At 41.8% G+C, this 24,836-nt stretch overlaps 2 protein-coding genes across 3 annotated transcripts; one reads left to right on the top strand and one right to left on the bottom strand.

Annotated features, from left to right (window-relative positions):
- Positions 1-990: 990 nt before the first annotated feature.
- LOC307250093 (G-protein coupled receptor 22-like) lies at positions 991-2,679 on the top strand (the record flags this gene model as incomplete). The annotated part of the gene is made up of 1 exon (XM_080027052.1): positions 991-2,679. One exon carries the CDS (start codon positions 991-993, stop codon positions 2,677-2,679), a length of 1,689 nt encoding a protein of 562 aa, XP_079883178.1.
- A 5,554-nt stretch (positions 2,680-8,233) lies between these two features.
- On the bottom strand, positions 8,234-24,000 carry elk4 (ETS transcription factor ELK4). 2 transcript variants are annotated; one of them, XM_080026374.1, is made up of 7 exons: positions 23,819-24,000; positions 18,358-18,572; positions 15,088-15,813; positions 14,140-14,379; positions 12,847-12,879; positions 12,356-12,475; positions 8,234-11,712 (listed from the first exon to the last, which is right to left on the bottom strand). In XM_080026374.1, exons 2-7 carry the CDS (start codon positions 18,562-18,564, stop codon positions 11,614-11,616), a joined length of 1,425 nt encoding a protein of 474 aa, XP_079882500.1. In that variant the 5' UTR covers positions 18,565-18,572; positions 23,819-24,000; the 3' UTR covers positions 8,234-11,613. The 2 variants fall into 2 exon arrangements, with proteins under 2 accessions (XP_079882500.1, XP_079882501.1); XM_080026375.1 differs by lacking the exon at positions 12,847-12,879.
- Positions 24,001-24,836: the final 836 nt, after the last annotated feature.

The raw sequence follows: 24,836 nt of genomic DNA on the forward strand, positions 1-24,836 counted from the left end.
TACGCATGCATGGAAGGAGAAATGTCAGAGTGATGGGCAGCCAGTCTCACAGAGACAGCACTCAGACCAGTTTTAGGGGTTCAGTGCCTTGCTCAAGTCACCTTGGCAGTGCCCAGGAGGTGAACTGGCACTTTTCCAGCAAGCAGTCCACACTCCAACATTGGTACGTGCTGGAACTAGCTCTGTAACCCAAGTCCCCACAGACTGAGCTCCACCCCTAGATGATCGACTTTGAAGGAAGAAAATAACAAGATACTGCCCAGAATGAAGCGAGTGGGGAAATGTTATATACAGTATATGTGTGTGTCTCTTGTTACTGACCCATATACTGTATGTTGCATATTAATGAATAAAGCATCTACCCACTCATGCTCATGAAAAGCATGATCACATCATTGTAACAGTATTCAACATAGTACTTGATCTGTAAGCACAGTCAGGAATAAATCCCCATTGGTTTGTTAAAATGTGTAGACTGCCTCTGGATCCACCGCTGAGTTCCTGCTTAGTGCACTCATACCTGCAAATGTGCCCCAAGAGACATGCTGCTCCAATTCCTGCCTGAACAGTTACTCATGTCTATGCGGAGCGTGTTGTTGTCTAACTGCCTGAGCCGCGTGAGACATCATGGGTCATCAGCAGCAGCTTGAACTGCACCACATGACTCTAATCGACAGCCAAGACCCCTTTCACTCCACTGTGTCAAATCATAGTTTCTCTTCATTTGTAAAATGTTACTTATTATTTTTGAGTAAACAGGACAGACGCTGACTGCTTGATCTTTCTCTGATATCTGTTTATCTTCCTCCTCCTCTTCTCCTTTCGATATCTCCTGTCTTTAACCATGTTTTCCTTCTTTTTTTTGCAGAATCTCCCACAGATCTGGCCATTGTCATCGCCTAGTTTGAGCCAGAGGAAAAACAGGAAAGACCGAGCATGGTCTGGTGTGGCGGGCGCTGTTGCTATGTGTGAAGGTGTGCTGTGGCGTCAATGGAGACCGAAGGCTATCGTGACCTCCTGGAGACCAGCGATGGTCGGGGGGTAGGCCTGATGGATGGAGGGGGCGAGGCGGGGGTGGAGGAGGGCTGGGGCACACCCTATCCTCTCGGCTTCCAAGTGTCCTTGACCACTGTGCTCATACTGGAGTTGGTGTTGGGCTTCAGCAGCAACCTGACCGTCCTCGTGCTCTACTGTGCCCAGTCCAACCTGGTGGATTCTGTCAGCAACCTGGTCACAGTCAACCTCCATGTGCTGGACATCCTGGTGTGTCTGCTGTGTCTGCCTCTGACTGTAGCCGTGATCCTGTTGCCGGCTAATGCCAGTGGAGTCGGCAGCCTGGCCACGCTGTGCTGCTTTCATGAGGCTTGTGTCACGTTCACTAGTGTGGCCACAGCAGTCAATGTACTGGTGATCAGTTTGGACAGATATGACATCTCCGTGCGTCCAGCCACTCGTCTGCTGACCCCGAGGCGTGCAGCAGTGCTCCTGGCAGCAGTGTGGGCCGTGTCTCTGGCTGTCTTCTTCCTGCCTTTCCTTGAGGGCGACTTTTTCTCTTCGAGGGCTGAGAACGGTGAGGACGAGGAGCCGACTGGGCCGAACAATGACTCGGAGCTCACCACTAGACTGACCCCCATTTTTTCCTCCTTCTCCCCTTCACACTTACCCCCGACTCATCATCCATCCCCTTCACACCACCAGCCTCCAGTATGGCAGAACAGGACACTGCTGTGCATAGGAGGGCAGGGGTATTACACAGGCCTGGCTATGTACTACCACTTGTTACTCCAAGTGCCATGCTTCTTCATCGCTGTGGCTGTCATGTTTTTCACCTACTCCAAGATCCTGCAGGCCCTCAACATTCGCATCGGCTCCCACATGCTGAGGGCTAAACGGGCAAAGGACTCCACTTGCAGGATTCGCTGCAGGAGGCGGAGGAAGAAGGAGCTGAGCCTGCCCACAGAGGTGGTGTCCTCCAACCAGAACCAGAATCTGACCCATCCTCCTCTCCTCCCTTCCCCCATCCCGACACCAACATCACCCCCGCCTCTCTCCTCCATGCCCCAGGGGATGTCTGACAGTGGGGCAACAGTCACTACCATCAGTACTGCTGCCAACACCCCTATCGCCACAACACCAGCCACCCCTGCTTCTCCGACCCCACCTACGGCCCCAGTCCGGACCCATGCCACCTCACCATTGCCTGCCTCCTCCTTGGGTGTACAGGCCTCAGTTTCGGCCATCATCGCCTTGCGACGGGCAGTGCGCAGACACAGGGATCGCCGAGAACGTCAACGGCGCGTCCTAAAAATGTCCCTGCTCATCATAACCTCCTTCCTAGGTTGTTGGGCCCCTCTGTCTGCAGTCAATGTCCTGATCCTGTGTTTGGGTCCCAGCGATGGCTTGGTTCGAGTGCGTCTCTGCTTCTTGGCGATGGCTTATGGAACCACTATTTTCCATCCCCTGCTCTACGCTTTCACCAGACAGAAACTACGCCGTGCCCTCAAAACACGTGTCAAAAAAAGGGTAGTGTCGCTCCTACAGGTGGACCCGGCTCCTAGCGGAGGGACAGTTATTCACAACTCCTGGGTGGAATGGGGAGTCCAAAGAAAGGCTCGCAAGTCACGGGTTGAAGCCAGTGATTGCACTGATCGATGCCTCACGGAGGCAGTGAGGGAATGAGGCTGGTCTTCAGAGTGTGTTTGCATTTGTGTGTGTGTGTGTGTGTGTGTGTGTGTGTGTGTGTGTGTGTGTGTGTGTGTGTGTGTGTGTGTGTGTGTGTGTGTGTGTGTGTGTGAATGAATATGAGGAAATGTATGTATTTTCTCAATTTTTGAGTGATGGGTTGTATGTATATGTGTGCACAGATGTGAGAAACATGAGAACCAGTTAGTTTACAAGGGTCAGGACACATCAGAGGAACTCTGGTTGGATGCAGCTGTGGAGACAGGTCAATCCTTAGCCCTAATTAGAGCCTGTTTCCTGCTATCCTTACACAGGCCCTCATTAGTCCACCTGCTGACTGATAACGCAACCACTATGTCGCTATGGCAACACTGGCTAAGGATTATGACAACTCCATAGCCATGGCTACTAAAATTACAAAAGTTCACCAAACGTGTAGGTTAAGGGATATCCATGGCAAATCTGTGCATGTGCATGATCATAATGCACAGGTAGATATAACATACAAACTCACACAAACACACACACACACACACACACACACACACACACACAATTCACTTAATTCAAACCGATATATATTTAGTCATAATCTGTGAAAGCACACCAATATCTACCTGCACAGATTTCTCAGTGAGAAAGATACAAGTGGAAGTCTATGTTTCTATTACTTTCCCTTATTTCATCATGTCTTAATTAAGTTATTGATATATTAGTATGGTGCTGAATGTACTGCTGTATGTTTACAACAATATATCAGAGAGACAGTGTTTGCACATAGAATGTATGTATGTATATGCTATAGTAAATTAATGGCGAGTGAATGCAAGCATTCAGATTCAAAGTTTACAGACTAGTAAAAAAAAGGAAAAAAAAATTATTTTGCAGTAAGCACCACATTTGAGAAAATTGTGTGAAAGGCATGACTTTATTTTGTTTCTTTTAATAAACTTTAGTTACAGTCATGAGTAACAGACATGACAATGTAGACGAGGATGTGAGATTGGGTTTGTATGCATGTGTGCATCAATGTGTAAATGAGTAATGGAGTGTGCGTCCTTATGTGCAATAAATCCTGATAAAAGCAATGACCCCTAGGATGTGAACTAAGAGAATGTGAACAAATAATTGTTGGTTTTCTAATAATGGTTTATATTACAGGGGGGAAGAGAGAAGAAAGGGGACTTAATATTCTGAATAACAGCCAAAAGCCATTGGGCATAATATAAAAGCAACAACACAGGCTACCATGCTACTGAAATTGTATCACCTCTGTTCTCAAGTGAAAATCAAAGGGCAACATTTTGTGAAAACTGTATCTATGGTCACTGCAGGTAAATGCTCATCTTAGAGAAATCCCAACTTCTGACATGGGACCTCTCCTCATGTTAGCTTTTTGTTGCTCCGGAGGGCAGAGTCACTGCTTTTGGACAGCAGTTGAAAGGACTGCGGAGGCAGACAGGCCTCTGTCAGCTTCTGGACTGAGTCCTGGATATGTTACACTGTAACTGTGTCTCTCTTTCTCCTCAGGGCTTTATTTCTTATTTTCAAACATGCTGGACATAGAAACAATAAACCAGCCCTCAATCAGCTGTTGTATTATGGGTGTCACATTAGGTAAAGATTTATGTCAGTAAATAGATAGAGTACACTTTCAACTTTGTATGGGCGCAAGTAGGAGAACTTTTTGGGCTATTTCCTTCATCCTCAACCCTTTTACACTATTTGTGAGCCAGACAGGAGACAATAAGTCCTGTGTATCCATGTACATTTTTCAGGGATGTAAATATTGAAGTGTCTCTTTTGGTTTTAATTCAAAGAAAAAAGTTTTTCTTTTCTTTTACAATCATCTGCCGGACGGAAAATCAGCCATTGTGAGAAACTCTGAGCGAGTTGAAAAGTTACTGTAAAGAGAAATAAGTGTATTTGTGTTAAAACTGTATGTGTGTACACCGTACTGTACGCTTATGACCATGTGTATAGAGAAGTATTAGTATTGTATAAGATTTATATTACGTGTTGTTATATAGAACAGAACACAATCTGTATTAAAAAAGTGATCTATCTAAAAAAAATGATGTATCTCAATTCACTTTGTCACTTGATCTTTACTTATCAGGGAATGTCAATATACACTAAAGTGTTTGTACACTTATTTTCATAGAGGTATTTTGTCTGCTTTATCATAGGAAAGAAGAACATTTTATACATGTATTTGGGTGTCTTCTCCTTGTCAGACATTTTACAGAGAAGAAATTACAAAAAAAGAAATTATACAGAAGAAGAACTTATTTGATAACAATGCCACATTTTTGGGATTCTTCTTTGAACCTGGAAGATTTTAGTCATCCAAATCACTTACAGAATGGTTTTACAGAAAAGTGTAGACTTCAAGGTCGTCCAACTTTTTTATGTAAAAGTGTCGTCTCCAGTGATCAATAGAGAATTCACAAGAATCTGATCTGTAAATGGAGTCATACATGTGTTGTTGCTCTTTTACCTTGAGTAAGTCCTCTTCTAAAAACAAAGTTTAGTCTTATTGGGCTACAATCACAAGCACATCTGGGTTTCTACCGTCTTAGTAGAGCGCTGCTTGGATTCATCCTGTTCATCATCGCAACCTGGGATTACCTCCACCCCTCTTCCTTTTGGACCTAACTGTCCGAATCTGTCTTTCTTTTTTCCAGCTGTCCCTCCCTTTTTACATCTCCTGCTCCCCCCCCCCCCATTTGTTTGATCCCTAAATTTTGAAACTCTGTCCCAGATACTTGAGGTATTTAATGCTGACTATAGTGAACCCTCATATGCCTCATTGTGGTGTGACAACTGTGCTGATCAAACGTACTAATGGAGATAAGGTAAGCACGTGATAAGGCATCTCAGCCTCTTAACGTTTACGCTACATTTTTTTTGTTTAACCAGAACAAATCTGTCTGCACATGTGGTGTGTGCGCGGCGGGTGTTTGTTGTCCTACTGATTCGTGTGTTGAATCAACACTGTAGACTCCTCCATCCTGCTTGATAATCTCATCAGTCCCTTCCTCTTTCGCACCCTCCCTTAGATCTCCTTCTCTTTATTCCGCCGGTCTGCATCTCTCTCATTCACACGCAGGCGTTCCAGGACAAAGCAAGGAGTGCTGCAGTGTCTGTGAAGGAAGGAAAGTCACCTTGGGGGATGAGAGAGGAACGCAAAACATGCAAGAGATGCAGAGAGAGAGAGAGGGAGAGAGAGAGAAAAAAAAAGAGAGAGAGAGAGAGAGAATGAGAGGCATTATGGAGGGAGATTAGGGGGGAAAGAGAGAAGAGACGGGAGGCATAGATGCTAGCATTGGGACATCATATGACTAATAAAGTGACAGCTCTGAATCACTGCATAGCCCTAGATTTTTTATTTTTTTGGCAGAATGATACAATTAGCAAGCTTTGCTATTTTCAACCGCTGTTGGCCCAGTATACAGTCTCACAATGTTGCTATACTGCCCATCACACTGCGAAAAAGTCCTGCCATTTGGTTACCATACAGATATCACATTAGTAGTACAGTCACAATGGCCCATAAGTCTGAAAACCGACCGTCTTTTTTGTGATTTAAGTATCCCATCACTTGAAACTGTAAAAATCGCTCTGCCCCTGCTCAGGAAAGGGATAAAGAACAATAGACTGATTGCTGAGATTTTTAATAGGCACAGCGCGTGTTCAAGGAGCACCCTACGTGAGGTGAAATGTAGAGTTCAGAAGTAGCTGCAATTACATGCTGTTTGTTTGCAAAGCACAAATAACACAAGGTAATTCAATATTAATCCTTGAGAATAAGGAAACACTTCAAACACAATAGCGTATTTAAATAGTTTAACTTACACATGTCATGACACATCAACTTGATTTCCATTGCACAATTACAATTACTGAGATAACAAAATGCAATTCAAGATCCAACAAGAACTGCAAAAAAGCAGAAGGTCCCTCTCTATACATGTACATTACTCTGTAGCAAATGCAGAGTAATGTTCATGTATAGAGGGAATACACAGTATGACCGTGTACAGCAGCTAGGCTACAGTAGCCTAGGCAGTGCAGGTGTGAGTGGGCCTAAATAGAGCTGGCTATATTTGTCTAAATTATACAAATCAATAACAATGCATGTAAAATCAACCCTTGTCCACCTACACAACATATCTCCTTAGCTACGACTGGTTGAAATAGATGCAGCCATAGTAGTACTACAGTGACAAAGGTGGAAACAGGAAATAAGACTGAAAAAAACAAAACACATTATTTGTTTCAGTTATATTGTCATTTTGCAGAGTAGCCTACAGAAGGCCACAGTGTTTTCATGCTCAACAATGGTGCCATCTAGTGTGCAAATGTTAAAACATTTTCAGCTGCTGAATGTGTGTCTCTTTCTCTCCTCTGCTCTTCTGCTTAAGGTGCATTCCAGACAAGTCAGATAAAGTCAATTATTGTTGTAAAAATTAAATAAGGATTTTAACTTTGGCTATTTCCAACACGTAGTTTGGAGGGTTTAAAAAACAAATGTACGCATACAATTTGTAATATAAAAAATTGTTTAAATGTCAGTAATAAACTGTCACTAATCAATTGGCTCAATCACCTCTTGTAGCACATTATATCTCTGCTGTAGCTGGATTCAAAATATATATAAGGCCTAAATGAATGTTGGTTACATTCAAGCCAGTGCCAGATGAGTTGACACAAAGTTGATAAAGCCTATCAGCTCCATAAAACTCTTTCTGTATTGGTCAGTAGGCCTATGGTAGCGTTTAAAAACTGGTGTCGCTCAAGAAGCACCCACAAAATGTTTCAGTTGTTGATTCTATTGCTAAGAAAAAACCTGGACGTACAGCAGAAGGATCAAAATCCATGTGCTATCACCAAAGGCTTACGTCATGTAGATGTGCCAATTCCTCATGGGGGCGACAGAATGTATGCAATATAGCTTTAAATCAGGGGTGTCTAAAACTATGGTTAACCCGCAGCAAATTTTTAAAAAGGTATTTGTATTCAGCCCTTCAGTCCGAAGCGCACCATCACGGCTCCCACTGAGTACAATACTATTGCCATTATAATGAGAACAGACGAGAGAAAACTCACAATCTTCTTTTCCAGAAAGTGTAGTGGATAATACCTTTGACTGTGGTTTGAGTCTTGGTCAAAGCAAGCAGTGAAATTATTTTTTCCCTCACAGTGGCCCTAATATGCAGTGGCATATTCATTTAGCTAACTTTAATACACAAAAAGTAAGGCAATATACTTCACCTCTAGTGAGTGGCCCTGCTAATTAAGTTTGGACACCCCTGTTTTAAATGGTAAAGTATTGCCTTTTCTTGAGCGAATATGAATGTGAATGTAAAAGTGTTGTGTCTCAGCTCTGTTTAGGTCAACATATCTGCAGCATATTTGGTGGCTACAGTTAATATATAACTCATACCAGTCTGTGGAGTGTGGAAGTCCTACTGCTGTTATTACCTGGTGTTTCAATTATTAACAACACATGAGGCGGTGACAGATCACAGATACGTAGATAGTCAGTTAGAGATCTTTTATTATTGGTCTCACCTATAATCTCTTCCATTCTATAAACACTTCCTTTACTCCGCTCACACATATCAATCGGCCACTTAAGACAAGCAGCTTGTAAACATTTGATAACGCCTCAAACAAATAGAAAACTGGACAGAACAAAGCAAGTACTGTGTCGTGTCTTTTTAAAACAAGATTTTTTTTACATTTGAAGGTAGGTTGAAGAAACATCATCAGACGATACAAATTAAGAAATAAGCAAAAAAAAGTCTTAAAAGACTTTATGGAGGAAGGTTTCAAATGGGCTTTGGGGTTATTATCCAGCTAATAGATAGTTGTTTTTTTATCAAAGTTACTGCAAAAATGCAATAAAGGCTACCAACTCTATTGGGCTCTGGTATTAATTCAAATAAATAAATATTTTTTGTTAGTGCCTAATCACAAATCATTTGATATATATATATATATATATATATATATATATATATCGTAAAAGATTAGATTTTACTGTATAAAAAATACGAAGTGCATAATTTTATCCTCCCGTTGGGAAAATATAAATTTTTCAGTAAGCAATCGCCATCGACATTTCGTCAAAGAGGAAATCCGAGTCATAGAAAAGAGCGATAGAATCCAATATTACAGGAACCCCCGAAAAGCTTAAGTGCAAACGTTCCATCACAACATCTGCATGTACAATATCAACACCATATCAAAACACTTTACATATAAAACATTGATTTAGATTTCTCCCCCATAAGGCTTTGATTCCTACAACTAGCTAATGCCACTATAGGGCAGCTGCCTCCCTAATACACACAGGAGGAAAACAACATGAAGAAAACACATGCGCAAAGGGAACATTAAATCAGAGTACGCAACAACAACAAAAAAGCAGACATCTAACTATCTGGCCATTACAAAAATAGAAATGGATCTTAAAATGCTATTGGTGGTCCAGGAAAATAAAAGAAGATTACACAAAACATAATTAACAGGGTTCATATTATATATATTTATATACTTTGAGTAATTTCTATTATCAGAAACATTAATAGGCAGGTTGGAAAGTGTCATTGCCGCCAACTCTAAAACTTGGCCTGATTAGATTGACATGCTGTTGTGCATATTCCATGTGGCTGTCTGTATATGTACAGTAATGCATCCTGAAGAAACAACACAACACATCCACAGTCCTTAGCTGTAGCAGTCCCATCACATGAGCTGCAGAGTACTCGCAAACAAGACTTCCCTTGGAAGTTTGACTCCAAACTTCTGTATTTCTGGTTTGGTCTAGGATATAGAATAGTATGGCAAAGAAAAGAAACAGGGAACGCTGTCGTACACTGTTAGATCTATACCAACTTTTAAAACGAGAGAACTCCATCCTCTTTTGGGAGATAAACTTGGGCTTAGCTGTGGTAAGGCACCTAGTGTATCAATTTGATGGGCAGCAGGCTGAGGGGGGAGGACGTCTGTGAGTTGAGTAAAAATATACAAGATTCACTGGTCATCCATCCCTGGGTTAGAAAAGAGACACTTAGGTAAAGAAACACTTTCATGTGTTCTATTCCAAGTATTGTGTAAACACATGTGATGTACAATTTCTACATCTAAAAGCATAGCAAATGTGGGATCCACCTCTGGAGTCTGTGTTTCAGACTTATGGCTTCAAAAGGCATTTACAAAACCTTTTATGGCGGGTGATCTAGAGCAGTCCAGGGGTTTTATGATGGCTTCTACTGTCCTCAAGATAAAAGCATGATTTGATTTTCAGATGGCTAAAGCCAGACAATGGTTCAAGCTGCACTGTTACAAGTCCAGCCACTAAGATTGGGAGAGTCAATCGGAGATTATATAACTACTGCAAGCAGCATTAATCATTTACCCCGTTCATTACAATAAACAGAGCTGACCTGTTAATCAACACTGTTTGAAATTCTGCTATGAGTCTGCTTTATGAGGATACATTTTGCCTGGCTTTAAAGGAATAGTTCTACATTTTGGGAAATATACTTATTGTCATTCTTGCCAAAAGTTACCACTCATGTGACTGTATGGTAAATAAGGAGCCGGAGTCAGAAGCCAGTTAGATTACCTTAGGGAAACGAGAGCAAACAGACAGAACCAGACTGGCTAGTTTGCGAGCAAATCTTCATGAGTAAATACATTCTTGGCCAGGGGGAGCTGCCATGCAACCACAAGTAAACCTCAGAGAGACTGGGGGGAGAGGGGGGGGGGGGGGGGGGGGTTGTGTGACTTTTGGTCTGAGCCATGTCAGCCATTTCCCCCCACATTTACAGTCTTAATGCTTAGCTAACTAAACTAGCTGCTGGCTCAAGGTATGCATTTACAAAAGAGACATGAGAGTGGCATTGATATACTTTCTATCGAACTCATTACAAGAGAGCAATTAAGTGTATTTCCCAAAATGTCAAACTGCCTCTTTAAAACATCTTTACATTACTATGCCTGTCTCAAGGTTGATACATAGAGGGTTATGGCTTCACTTTTTCAATCCTGAAAGCTTAACGTCTGGAGGCAGACCAGACGACACTGGCTTTGGGGGCTATTCTATTGTATATATGTATTATAACAGCTACAATGAGATGATTGGAGGTTGTACTCGGGCTATGTCCACATGTCACAATAAGACAGTCTTTGTAAAAGTCCCGTTGGATATGGCTATATTAGTTTGTCAACATTTCAGAGCAGCAAACAGAACACACTCATGCAGGCGAGGCGAGGTTGAGAGCTGCAGGTAAATGTGCATGTTGACAGGTTAAAGCACTACCCTTTAACAGAGAAAAAGTTAGTGACAGAGAGGGATCAGTCACTGTCAGCAGAGGAGAGTACAGGCTAGAAACTGATAAACATAAAACTTGTATTTTCTTTTGGCAGTAACACTGTTGCACAAGATAAGACGGGAATTCTATAAAAAGGAAAGATTCAGATATCTGCAATTCCCACTGGTTTTGTGTCCAAAGTATGAAGCAGATTGTCGCTGCCAATGGTCCCAATCCACATGCAGCAACTGTTGCCATGGAAATGTCCTCCCTCCTCTGCATTTTTGTGACTGAGGGATCCAAAAAAGTTTTCAGACTAAATAAATCCAGAAGTGCATTAGGAAACCATGGCACCATTGTGTGTGAGTTCAGGATGTCATGGGCAGGGTGTAAATGCTGAATGTATTGCCCTCTGTACCCAAACCTAGACAACGGCCAACATCTGTCCAGATCCACTTGTTATTGTAGCGCGACTTTGCTGGCGGTAAACTTTAAAAGCACCGAAGCTATGAGGAATGGCAATGACTGTGCTCCCATAAAACTGTCCTGGATGTGGGAGCAGGATGGGGTCAGGTTTCTGTCTGTGTGTGATGCTGTGTTACCCCTATGTCTTCTGAGGGTCTGGGGAAATAGGGCCCGGTGTGTTGGTCCCATCCATACTGTGTACAGGGATCTGGAACTGAGGGGTGAGGACCGACGGAAACTAGAACAGAGCACAGTGGGAATGTTAGGACCATTTAGAGAAAATGTAGAGCAGTGAAACGATACAAGATGAGCAGGAAGAAGATGCGTACTAGGGCTGACAGCATTAAGGTGCTCATCGCGATTGATTCAAGTTAGAGCATAACAAGTTTTTTTTTTTTAATCGCGTAAAGCACGGGCTGTCGATTTGATGCACCCTTTAACTTGTAGTCAAGCCGCATATTTCTAAATGTAGAACAGTGTCATACTTACCAAAAGATTATTTCACAGAATAAGCACTTTAAGGTTTCTCATATGTCCGGACCACACTGTTGGGAGCATTTCTTTTTTCTATATTTTTTTAGGTAGACAGTGTGTTACCTCAGGCACAATGCACTCCATTTTGATTTGAAATCAACCTAAATGTCGAGTTCATAAAGTAACTTTCTTTGCCTTCATTTGATTTGACATCAAGATACACTGGTAGAAATTGCTTTCCATTGTTAATATGGACTCTAAGACGGTTTTGAAAAGCAAAAAATCTTCTTTTTTTTTAAATATGCAATAAAAATTGATTAACCACAATTAAATACTGAAATTCTGCGATAAAAAAAAAAAAATTATAAACAGTTTGATAGCCATAGTTTATAGTCCGCTATACTGACTTGGAACAGGTGGGCTCCCTGGCGCCGTGTGGCCGGGCTGAGGGGAGCCACTGGACTGAGCGTGCTCCAGAAGTGGATGTTGGACAGCAGAGGACTGGGAGTCAGCAACAGAGTGGGAGTCTGAGGACAAAGACACACAAGGAAGAGTCAATGGAATTGCACTAAAGCTGGTAGAAATATGGTTGATTTTGTATCAGCATATATGTATGACACCAAGTATTGAGAAACTGCAGTAGAAAAATGTCAAAGATAATATGTTTGAGGTCATTTACAAACAGTGTCTCCTTTACATACGTTGTTTGTCCATTGGAGAGAACTGGAAAGTTTACTTTTTAACTGATAACTCTCCCGCTCAGTATCTTGGTCAAATTTCTTTAAATACCAATGTTGAAGGATACTTTACAAACATGATTGTGTTAAATGTTAATGTTTCAATTAAAATCTGTATGACATTGGAATTTCAACTCTCAAATATCGACATCGGTATCAACCTCCAAAATCCGGTACAGGTCAGGTTCCAGCATCTGTAAGACATTTCAAGACCACTATGAGACTGGTTCCAGACTGGTGAATTTTGGCCAACAGAAGCAAAATGTTTATGATGTTGCAGTTGCTTGTCAATGTGTATGTGTTGGTAAAAGTATATCATGATCCTTAAGAGTGCTCTCGTGTATAGCACGTGCTCACAGGGTTTGTGTTATTATGAGGAACTTTGAAACTATGAAACAGTCTCATTTTTCCTATGATAATCATAAATGACCTGTAGCAGCAAACTCTCTAACTCTCTTCCTAAACAAAAGCTCTGGTGTCCAATTAACACTAACGCTTTTATCTAAAAGGTGCTGCTAAAAAATAAAAAAAGCGGAATGTCCCTGGTAGCTGCTGTAATATAGTGTAAGGACCTGTTGCACATCCCTGGCCTTTAGTCGACTCACTTCCGACAACAAACAAAACACTGGATTGTTTGTTTATTTATTCATTCATTTTGTGAATGAATTGTGAGATCAAACTTAAAGATACTTAAAATGGGGCAGTTTACAGGCGGCTGTTTATCAGCGGTTTTAATTCATATGCACCTCCATCAAGATTTTAGCCTGACACTGGATGTCATGATCAAACCTGAGCTGACTGCTGGGCAGGAGCTAAATTAAAAGCTACTAGAACTAGCAAATGTAATAACCTCCTCAATGATATACAGTAGCACACAGCCATGTGTTCAGCAAACAGCATCATGTTCGGAACAATTATACAACACAAAAAAACAAGTTAAAAGAGCCAGGCGTTTAAGAGATTACTGATGCATTGCTGCAACCTGCTGGTCAGGAATAGGAAATGCTACAGGTTCTCTGTGGTATGGCAATGTGTTGTGCAACCAATGCATTACTTGATAACTAAATTATCTCAACACATTATTGGACATTCTCACCATACAATAACAATTTGAAGAAAAGACTGTAGAGCCTGAACCCAAGTCAAAAATAATGGGCGACAATTAGAGAACAATTCACATGGACATACTGGTTAATGCAACACTATAGCTCCATTACATTATCCTAGCAAACTCTGATCTATTTAGAAGCTCAGTGGCAGTCCAAATACAGTATGTGTAATGGTTATGCTCTCTTCACAATGACTGTGAACTGTGACTGTTAAATTGATCAATCCCCCTATTATTATTATTCAAAAATCAGCCTGTCGCTTCAGATTTGTTTAAGTTGTTAATTGTATAAATGTTTTGAGCTCAATACATCAACACTAAATGGAGGATGGATCCATGCTCTCACCTGAAGCATTGCTGGTGTGAGCGAGGCGGTGGGTAGCGAGGGGCTGCAGAGGTTCATAGGGGAGAAGTCGGAGGCGGTGACCAGCAGGGTAGGCGGGCTGATGTGCAGGACCTTTGGGGGCCGGCGGGCCTTTCCTGAGCTCAGAGTGCTGACTGTGGTGCTGCTGCTCACCGACGACGAACTGGTCTCTGCATCCACCAAACTCATCTCCTCTCTGGACAGAGCCACGCCACTGTCCACCTGGAAGACAAGAGACCATAGAAAACCATTCATACATTTGTTTTTATATGTCGTTTAAATGTTTTACACTGGTAAGACTCTTAAATATGTGGGTGAACTGGTGTGTGTGTGTGTGTGTGTGTGTTTTATGTTAACACACAGCTCATTTGATATGTTCACACAGTGATCCATGGGCACTTCCAATCTAATGATGTTCAATCAGGAGGATGTACCTACACAGCTGTCAATGGCTTCACTTCAATTGAGTCAAATTAGTTTGTGAGTAATTTACTTACTATTAATTCCTTCTGTGCTGGTAGCCAGATGTATTGAATATTGTAGAACGTATTTATATGACAGGATACAATGTGTTTCAATGCCTATGGAATTTAAAGGTGGAGTGATTCGGGAGAAAGCTTGTCCGTGTGCGCGGAAAATAATCCAGCGTTAATACGAAGCCTAGGCTCTGTAAACGGGCATATTGTTAGCTTTGGTAGACCCTTTTCTTTCATACCCTTAGTTTTATGTTCTGGTAGGCTGTGTATTAACATCAGATAATTTTTTTCAGTGCACACACGGTACAGACAGGTAGCGGATCGTGATTTTCACAACAATTATTTATTTTTATATAACAAGCGTTCTCCAGAATCACATACTCCACCTTTAATTTCCCTGTTATTTCAATCATCCAACTAGCCCTGTGGGAGATGTGCTTGTATTGATACTAGCCTTCTCTTGTGTCTGAGAAGACCCAGACTCCATGTCGCTGTCGATCACCAGCTCCTGGGAGGAGTCAGGCACTAGGTTAGGTGAGGCGCTGGCCGAGCTGAGGTCTGGTAGGCTGAACGTTGGCTCTGACGGGCGGATGTGTTCAAATGAGTACATGGCCTGTGTGGGCAGGGAGGAGGAGTGTGTGCTGAGAGGCTCGGCCCTTGGGAGTGCAGTATGCAGAGGATCCATCATTGTAGGCTCTAAAGCAACCTGAGGCGGTGCTGCTGGTCCAGGCTTCGGAGGGCTGTTTCCAAACTTGATGACGGATGGCGAAGCAGTTTGTGGCTGTGACAAATGCTCCTGACTCTGTGTGGTGGCAGTAAGACCTCTCTTGTCCGCCATCTTCTCCGCCGGGTTCTCCATTTTGATGGACTTGAAGAGCTGGCGTCCATTTTGCAGGGAGTTGAGGGTGAAGGAGGTGTACAGGCCCGAGTGGATGTAGTCGTTGCGGTTGGACTGCTTGCTGCTGAAGCTCAGAGCCGCTGCGCTAGCTCCTAGCTTGCTGCGGTCCCCGGGCTCGCTGTCCTGCTGCAGGGCGCCGTCTCCTCTCTTTGCCAGGGGCGGGAGGCCTTCAGCATTCACATCCCCACCCTCTGTTCGGTTAGCAACGTCTCCTTTAAGGATGTCAGGATAGGACACGAAGCGATAGACAAACTTCTGACCATTCACCTTCTTTATGATGTTCTGTTAAGACACACAAAAAAGCGTTTGTATGGCACTTTTCAAGAGCAGATGTCACAAAGTGCTTCACAACAAATGCAAAAAACATACGAAAAAGAAAAGAGCAGCAGAAATGACATGCAAAAATAAGCTAAAAGGCAGAACACAGGGAGAATGATTTAAAAAAAATACAATAAAGATAAAACAGGTTAGGTAAAAGCAAGTCTAAAAAGGTGTGTCTTAAGCTGTTTATTTTAAACTTCCACAGACTCTGGGGAGCATTCCAAAATGTAGGAGCCACCGCCTCCAAAGCACAGTCTCCCTTAATAAACGGTCCATCACTACCACTCCAGCTAAAAGCCCAGAAAGAGCAGGAACAAGACTTTGTCTCATGTCGTTGCCTATGCTAAAGAGGCAAAAAATAGAAGGGTGAGACCACAGCAAAGCCTTGTGCGAAGGGGCAGCTTTGTTCTTCCTGTCTACCCATCTAGCAGCCAAACATACCAGAGCAGCCATAGTGAGAACGCCCACAGGGTTAGGCTGTGCTTCTGCCAGACCACAGGCAGCAATCGCCCCCTCAACCGCATGTCACTGAGCCGTTCTGAGGTGCAATTAACTCGTGTTTGGCTATTTGCTGATGTCCTCTTTGGTGCAGCTGTCTGGAGTAAAATGGTCCACTCTGAGTTTTCAGCTGCCTTTTCAAATCATGTGTGGTTATATAACATTGCCATCATGTTATTGGTTTAATCACAACTTGAAAATATCTGGTCAAGTACATCTCAGGATACAACACAATCTGATCAAAATCATGTACTTTTCAATTTTTTTTTTGGAATTCGAGAGTGGGGCAAAAATATTGAGATGTTGAAGACCGTAAGCACCCTTAAAGGTGGAGTCCGCAATTCTGTAGAATGTTTGTTGTCAAAATGTCACTTTGAGTGGGTTCTCCTGGCAATATGAAGTCTCATCATTCTTTGAAATCTGGCAGATGAAGGTAGCATCATCCGCAAATGTAACAAAGGAATTCCCTTCATGTCAGGGTCCGCTGTCATGGGGGTACAGCATCATCATCAGGCTGACTAAACATCCCTGGGGTGTCTGTTCAACACTAGAAATGAGTAGGTGTGAACGCCAAGCCAAACTATCTTGGGTCTGTTTGTGAGGAAAATTCAATTGAGCCACGGATTGTGTTGAATTTTAAGTGGAGGGCAATGGAGGCCATTTTTTTGATCACCAACACATTTGCTGATGTATAATGTCATAGATATAGTGATTCTCAACTTTTGATGTGGTTGTCTTGGGTGGCAGCTCCTCTGCCCCTACTTCAACTGTTTCTTCTGATAGTTCGACCTGATTAATCATCTGGAAGCAAGGTGGCAGGAGAAGCAGATGATAATTGTAGTCTTAAAGGGATAGTTAAGTATTTTTGAAGTGTGGTTGTATAAGGTATCAATTGTACACTTAAATCTAAGATTTTTTTCACTTCTGAATTTGAACACCTTAAAATGACTGCACTGCCCGCTATCGCCATAAGGTAACAGACTAACTATCCAAAGTACTTCATAGAACCCCACTTCATCATCCAGCGACTCAAGGGGGAGCTGAACATCAACAACAGTTTAACCTGCCAAAGATAATGATGGGGCACTTCTAAACTGCCATTATTGAGTCCATCCTCACCTACTCCATTACTAGGACCCTATGATTTCCATGATAACGAAAACACGGACGGAATCAAGGATCGGGCAATAAAAACGGAATCTACTGTTAACGCGGAATGCAGTGGAATTTGCCATTATTTGGGTGAAATTCAGTTTGCAAGGGAAAGGGAAACAACACGGGTGAAATTAAAGCAGAACTAGGGAGGAATTTTGGTTTGGCGACATCTAAAGGCCAAAACACTGCCGTGAACAGTAGAGCCTGGCTGCAGTACCCCCCCCCCCCCCCCCCCCCATAGACACTTTACTTGAAAAGACAAAGAAATGCTCAAACTCAACCAAAAATAATATCCACACTATTATCTAAATCATTTTCTGCTCCCCCTAAGAGGATTGTACCTTTGTTTATGGATGGCAAATGGAGTAAATTTAAAAAGTAGAAACATATAACTCAATTAAAGGCTCTGGCCTAACAGACCGCATTGTGACCAGGGAGAACATTTTGGCCAACCGTATATGTGGACATCATTCTTCCCACAGAGGCAGAGATATTCAGCTGAACAACAGACATTAATCGGGTCAAATCTTTGACAAAGTTGACGGACAACACATGCTTATGGTTTGGGTCAGAGTTATGGAGTATAGAAGAGTTAAGGAGTATGTCTAATCCAGTGTACTGTGGGAATGACAAGGCTGGGAGATGTGAGAAAACCACAATGTGTGGGGAACAGACAAACAGCTGACTGTTGGTTGACCCAATATTGGTCTTGTGGTGATAGAGCAATTGTGTTATGTAAAACTTAAAACACTGACAGACTGAGTTGAAGCAGAAAGTACAGGGCTGTGACTTCCAATCACCAAAAGCATACCTCTATATTCTACAGGAATATTAAGATAATGTTGAACTTACCTTATCGTAATAATATCTGAGTGCTCTGCTGAGTTTGTCATAATTCATGTTGGGCTTGTTCTTGCGGGCTCCCCAAAGCCGGGCCACCTCCTCAGCCTGCAGCAGTTTGAACTCCCCTTCTTCATTGGTCCAGCAGATCAGCTGCTCATTACTGGAGTCCAATAGGAGCTGGAGAAGGAACTGCCACAGGGTGACAGAGTTGTCCATGTCTCTCACTGAAAAAAAATAGTAGAGGAGAAAAATCATCAGTCACATGAACCACAGAACTAATGCTCACTGAATAACAACATGGGGTTACTTAAACCTTTGGAGAATATCACCTCTGGGCTAACTACAGCAGGTCACTTGAGTAAAAGTTATGTGATGAATGGCTGCAAATTAGTTCTTGTTGAACTGTGCTCTTTCTGCACACAAAAAGCCAAAGAAACAACATGCACAGTACTAACTGACTGAACTTTCAAAAGAACTCAGGCTGTTTTCACAGTTACGAGACACACTGTTTTTACCTAGACATTGTTCAAGTTAGGCCAATTACTAGGAAATAAGGAAGTTACACCCAATCTGCCATTTTTTTCATTTAAGAACACCTATAAAACGTGGCTACTGCTGACTAGTCCAAGTGAAGGCCAAACATCTTGTTCACATGTGGCTTTCAAAGCGCTGCAGAACACCACGTCCATGAAATTAAGTGCCCCTCAGTGAGGTAAAGAAAGAACCAGGAAGAAGTTAGCAATGAGGCCCAAGGTTATTCAAGCAAGGACAGTAGTAACCCTGACGTAATAAGGGCAAGGGTACAGTATAGTGAACATAATGTATTTTTCAACAGTGCGTTAATATATCAACATTAAAATGTTTCCTGTGTAAATTTAAAATGGATGTATGATTATGACCTACAGATTTCAGCCCTATGGGGACCTTTATTTGATATCAGCTTACATGTTTTTTTACACCTACACTAGACCGGCTAACCGGATATAGACAACTAGTATTGCACTCGCGATAATGCCTTCAAACTCCTCCCCTGCCCCTTCCTCTTCTCCGCTGTAGCCTACCCTTTATGCTCCACTCAGAACGGGAGACAACAAATAGTGTGCGCGTGTGTTTGATACGGTTTGATAGTATCCAGCTCATAATGTTGCTGCACACACACGGCACGAGTCATTTACGGTGTTGGTCGGCATCTTTTATAATAATGGTCGATACCAAATTGCACTATTTTGAAAGGACACATTGCGGCTTCCTGTGCTTTGTGCCGCTCAAGACAATTGTGATTGGTTTAAAGAAATGAAAACAAGCCTAGAGATCTAAACAGGTCTTGGTGCAGTGCAGTTTATCTGCATTATAATTGTGATAACAACAACACGATTGTAATACAGTATTTAACTCACTGATACGACTCACAACGTTTGTATATCAAATCTGTGCTTTCCCTGAGATACTGCAATTTTCTTAAACCTCTGATGTATGTTCCTCAAATTTTCAAAGTTTCAAAAATGTGAGCTCACTAGGGTATAATTTGAAATGTTTTATACTAGAAGGGCAAAAACAATATTTTTTGTAATTAATTAGCGATACCAGTACCACAATGATGTTATTTTTATTAATTTTAATGTACTTGGGTATATTAGTTGGTTTTCTCCGTCCAGATTTTTGACGGTCCAATCAGCAAATAGAAGCAGTGGCTGAGAACAATGACGTTGAGTTTCAATCATAGATAGTAGGTTTCAGTTGTAGTCAGAAGCCGGCGCATGACATACGTCCCGACCAAACGTTATGCCATTGGTTGGCAGATCCAGAGAGGCACTGGGCAGATCCAATAATTTTAAACTTCAACAGACACCCGCCTTCAAGAGAGTTAACGTTTGTCAATCGAGCGATTCCAGACCGTCTGTACAAATGAAATGAAGTACGATGGTCTGGTAGGACCAGGCTTATGTTATCTCATATGAACATTGAACATTACTGCAAATGTCCAGAGCCGAACCAAAGTTACCCATGGCCATCCAAGAAGGGCGGCCTCCCACATGACAGCTGTTCTGATGAGGTGTCTTGTGTTCTGGTCCAGTTTATGTACGTGGAGTTTGGAAAATGCCCAGCATCTTTCACTGTGATGTAAAAACCAGAGCTTCTCTACGACTATGCTACTGCCAGCTACGTGTGCATTTGTTTAGTAAGCGAGTGAAAGAGAGATGCACCACACTAAGGTACTGTATGTAAATGTTACTATATGGTATTGGTAATATAACGAGGTGTGAAGCAAAGTAAACTTTGATTTAATACCTTTTAAAAGGTACTTTTCTGGTCTGAAAAATCTGACCTGTGCAAAGGCATTAAAAATAACGAAATTAAAATAGCGTTCCTTTCACTGATCTCATTTGCTGCAGTGCTGCTCTATGTACAGTTATGCTCGAAATGATTCACCCTGGCAAATTTTGACTTAAAACTTACTTTTATTCAACCAGCAAGTTTTTTTCTTAATTGGAAATGACACAGGCTTCTCCCAGAAGATAATAAGACGATGTACAAGAGGCATCATTGTGAAAAACATTTTTCTTCAGCTTTTATTTGTATTTGAACAAAAAGTGGCATGTCAAATTATTCATACCCTTCTCAATAATCAATAGAAAAAGCCTTTATTAGCTATTATAGCAATCAAATGCTTCCTATGATTGCTGACCAGCTTTTTGTCTCCACTAGTTTTTTTGCCCATTCATCTTTAGCATAGAGCTCAAACTCTTTCAGTTTGGAGGGTCTCATTGCCATCACCCTGATCTTTAGCTCCCTCCAAAGAGTCTCAATTGAATTCAAGTCAGGATTATGGCTTGGCCACTTTAAAACGTTAATGTGTTTGTCCGCTAACCATTTCTTCACCACTCTTGCTAAGCGTTTTGGGGCGTTGTAAGCGGAAAACACAATCTATTGATTATTTCAATTATCAAATTATTTTGAAAACAGAATGCCTACAAGATTTATTTTATGTTTTAAATTGGGGAATACATGTTCCAAAACGACCAATAACCTCTGTATTATTATTATTTTTTTTTTAATATTCTTTAAAAAAAAAACACCACCTTACCTAACACATTTCCTGGGGGAAACACTGAAGATGATCAGAGGATATTTTACATGAACATTTCAAAGTTCCTCGTTGGCATGGGTTTCAAGGTATACCGCGCTATGAAAAAGTCAAGGTTTCAATACCGCCATTATCTCCGTCATACCGTTCTAAGTAGAACACCCAGGATGTTAACATACAAGTGTATTAATGTTCCGAATATTCCTGCATCATCATAACCACTTTTACTAAGAGAGAAATGTGTAAAAAGTGAGTCTCTAAAAACCTTGTTGAGCTGCTCACTTAAAACGAGGCGTGCTTTTATGTCAATTGTGACTGAAATAATTAAATTATTGTTATCGTACAAGTTCCTTAATGTTCAGAATATTATGTTGTTTAAAAAAATATAAAGATTGTGTTCGGGCGGACAATTTTTGGTTTGTTTTTTCCCAGACATGTGTTTGGACTCCTGTTGTTCTGGTTAGTATTGTAAGGTATTGTACCTTGCAAGTTCTGTGTACAATGCTCCTATGATTCACATCCCAACTGCTAAACTCAAGAATATTACTAAGCGGAGGAAAAGAAACTAACCAGTATTCCCTCGGTAGTGGCGAGCAAAGAGGGAAGAGCCCAGCACCGAATCCCCGTCCGACAGGCGGACATGGGAAATATGGTGTACGGAAGACCGCTTGCCCGGTGCCACTCGGGGGCCTTAAGCACTCCCCATGCTACATGACTGACTGAGTTCTGTGCGGAATCAGCCATCCTAGGAACGGACCCTCCCTGCCTGCTGTTGCCTCACACCAGCACTGATTCATCGTCCATCAGGATAGTACTATTTATACTCGCATGCTTGTTCAATCTTTAAATCTTTAAATTAATTTTGCTTCGCTCATTGGTTGTCTGTCTGTCCTCTTCCAGTTTTCCCTGGTGGTGACGAGACGGTGTGGATTCGGTCCCCCCCCCTCCCCTCTGGCAGCAGCTGAGAATGAATCATCAACGCGTAAGATGTTGCAGTGGTTAAGGACGCCGCCTGGAGACGTTGGATGTAATCCTGGCGGTGGAAACCTTAGATTTCCCTGGTGAAACGAGACGGTGTGGATCCGGCTCCCCCTCTGGCAGCTTCTGAAGTCCTCCTGCATCCACACTATTCGCGCTTTACTTTAGTATTATGTAAACATCTGGTCAATGATCAAAATCCTTCGTGATTTTCTCTATTTATGACATCTATTGCAGCATGTCCGTCCTGGGAGAGGGATCCCTTACTTTGTCAACCCTCCCTGAGATTTCTTCAAACTTTTTTTTTAATCCCGGTAAAGGGTTTTTTACTGGGAGTTTTTTCTCAGCCGAGCTAAGGGTGTAAGGGCAGGGTGTCATATTGTATCATATTGTATGGAATGTAAAGACCACTGAGGCAAATGTCAATTTGTGATATTGGGCTATACAAATAAAACTGATTTGATTTGATTTCATCATGACCTGAATAATCACGCAGAAAGTTGACAGATGCTGCAGCGATAGTCCATAACTCTGCTGCCTCAAATGTATATGTTTTATGATTTATAGTCTTTACTGACTGTTTGTTTTATTCTGAGTACCAAAATGCCAAAGTAACATTTTAATTTTGTCTTATCTATGTGACATTAATCCTAATAATGACTGGTATGTGCTGCAGGATTGTCATTGTAATTTTTTTTTTTTTTTTTGCCATTTTGACTACTCCATGTTACAGCCGCTGAATGTGACTTGTTATCTCCCTATCAGTATTTGTCAACACGTGTGTGTGTGTGTGTGTGTGTGTGTGTGTGTGTGTGTGTGTGTGTGTGTGTATGTGGTATAAGCTTCTTATTGAGACGAATAAATCTGTTTGACTCATCCAGACCTGCTGGCTGGGAGACACACCCCCCCCCCCCCCCCCCCTCACACACAATCTGTTCCGAACTGTCACGTTAAAACCAGTGGTATCCGAGCAAATAAATAAAGAAATATGACCGTATCAAAACTGCTGCCAGTGAAAAAGATTACCGATTATGTAACACTTGGCATTAGAAGCTAAATGCGATCTACGGGGCACTGAGATAATGAAAGCTAGGTCAAATCAGTCATATAACATTATGCGCTATCAATGTTTGGACTGGAGTGACTGGTTTCTACTGTCAGATAGCCAGGCACGAAGAAAATACCACTTGTTGATGCATAACGATAGTTTCGTTATTGTCAACACAGGCTACCAGTTACTTCCTTACAGATTGAGGACAACGTGTGGAACTCTAATGCTAGCCTACTGTCGTTTTAAGCTCGCGTGTAAACAATCCAGGAAATAAACAAAGCAAGGCAGTCACCTTAGTTTGCTAACTGTAAGTTAGCTGTTAGCTAGCGTCACGTTAGCTTGTCTGCTAACATTACCTCGCTCGTAGAGCCCGCTGAATTTCCAAGTCGTCGAGCCGCGTCGAAATATTCCCAAAACATCGCTGGAAAGCTTTCTATTGTGCCATGGGTCAGGAAACAAGTTTCGAGTGAAGTGTCAAGGAAATGCCTCAACATAAAATACATCAAACTGCCTTGGACTTGCACAGACGAAATATCCTCTGAACAGGAAAAATGTTGCATTCAATGTTCCTCGTTCACTAGATAATTGTCTTTGCTCAGCAAGCAACATAAGAGATGTGTGTATTAAGTGGAAATGTTCTAGGTCTTCCTTTGGTTTATGAATTTTAATTGTTTTTCTCCTCACTGAAAAAAGTAAAGTCTAGTAAAATTGCAAGAAAAATTTGTAAATATATGCAATCCTCTTTTTTTTCCTATAGCCTTTTTGCTTTCGACTTTCATTTACCCCTGTTTGTTATTTGTTTTTTTGTGACTTTTCTTTTCATTCAGACTGACATTTGTATTGTAGCCTACCTGATAAATGTATGTTTTCCCATTACGAGCGTTTTGTATTTTGTTCAATAAATAAATAAAAACATAGGAATTTGTTTATTGGTGTGTATTGGTAGGCCTAGCTCTTTTTTTTGTACCGCAGAGAAAATTCAAAACATTAGATGTTATGCACTATAGGCCTACATAACATTCACCGTTCCCCTCGTTGACCCCTTTATAGGTCCATGGGTAACGCCCGTATTTCCTGTAGTAGGCCTAATAAACGTGTTACCTGTTTGCTCATTTGTTTATGCCTTTCGCATTTCCGACGGTCCCGAAAGCACATAAACGTGCCATTTAACTCATGCTGAGATCACTTCCTCTCTTGTCTCTCAGCTTGATTGTTGTTACTGTAACACACAGTTACGGATTTCCTCCAAATAAAATGAGCAGTGTGTGTGTGTCTCTCACTACACAACCTCCCGTGTATTTCCCTATCTATGGTATGTCCCCAGTATAGGCGTGTGCTTTACAACGTGTTGCCAAACAAACGGAACTTCTAGCC

This window comes from Ammodytes marinus, assembly GCF_949987685.1.
Source record: "Ammodytes marinus genome assembly, chromosome: 4".
NCBI classification, from domain to species: domain Eukaryota; kingdom Metazoa; phylum Chordata; class Actinopteri; order Uranoscopiformes; family Ammodytidae; genus Ammodytes; species Ammodytes marinus.

Coding starts and splice junctions, on each gene's coding strand:
- elk4 (XM_080026374.1), bottom strand. CDS start 18,564: ATGGACAACTCTGTCACCCTGTGGCAGTTCCTTCTCCAGCTCCTATTG. Junction 12,880..14,139: donor TCACACCAGCAATGCTTCAG/GTGAGAGCATGG, acceptor AATGTCTTACAG/ATGCTGGAACCTGACCTGTA. Junction 11,713..12,355: donor AGGGAGCCCACCTGTTCCAA/GTCAGTATAGCG, acceptor GCTCTGTTCTAG/TTTCCGTCGGTCCTCACCCC.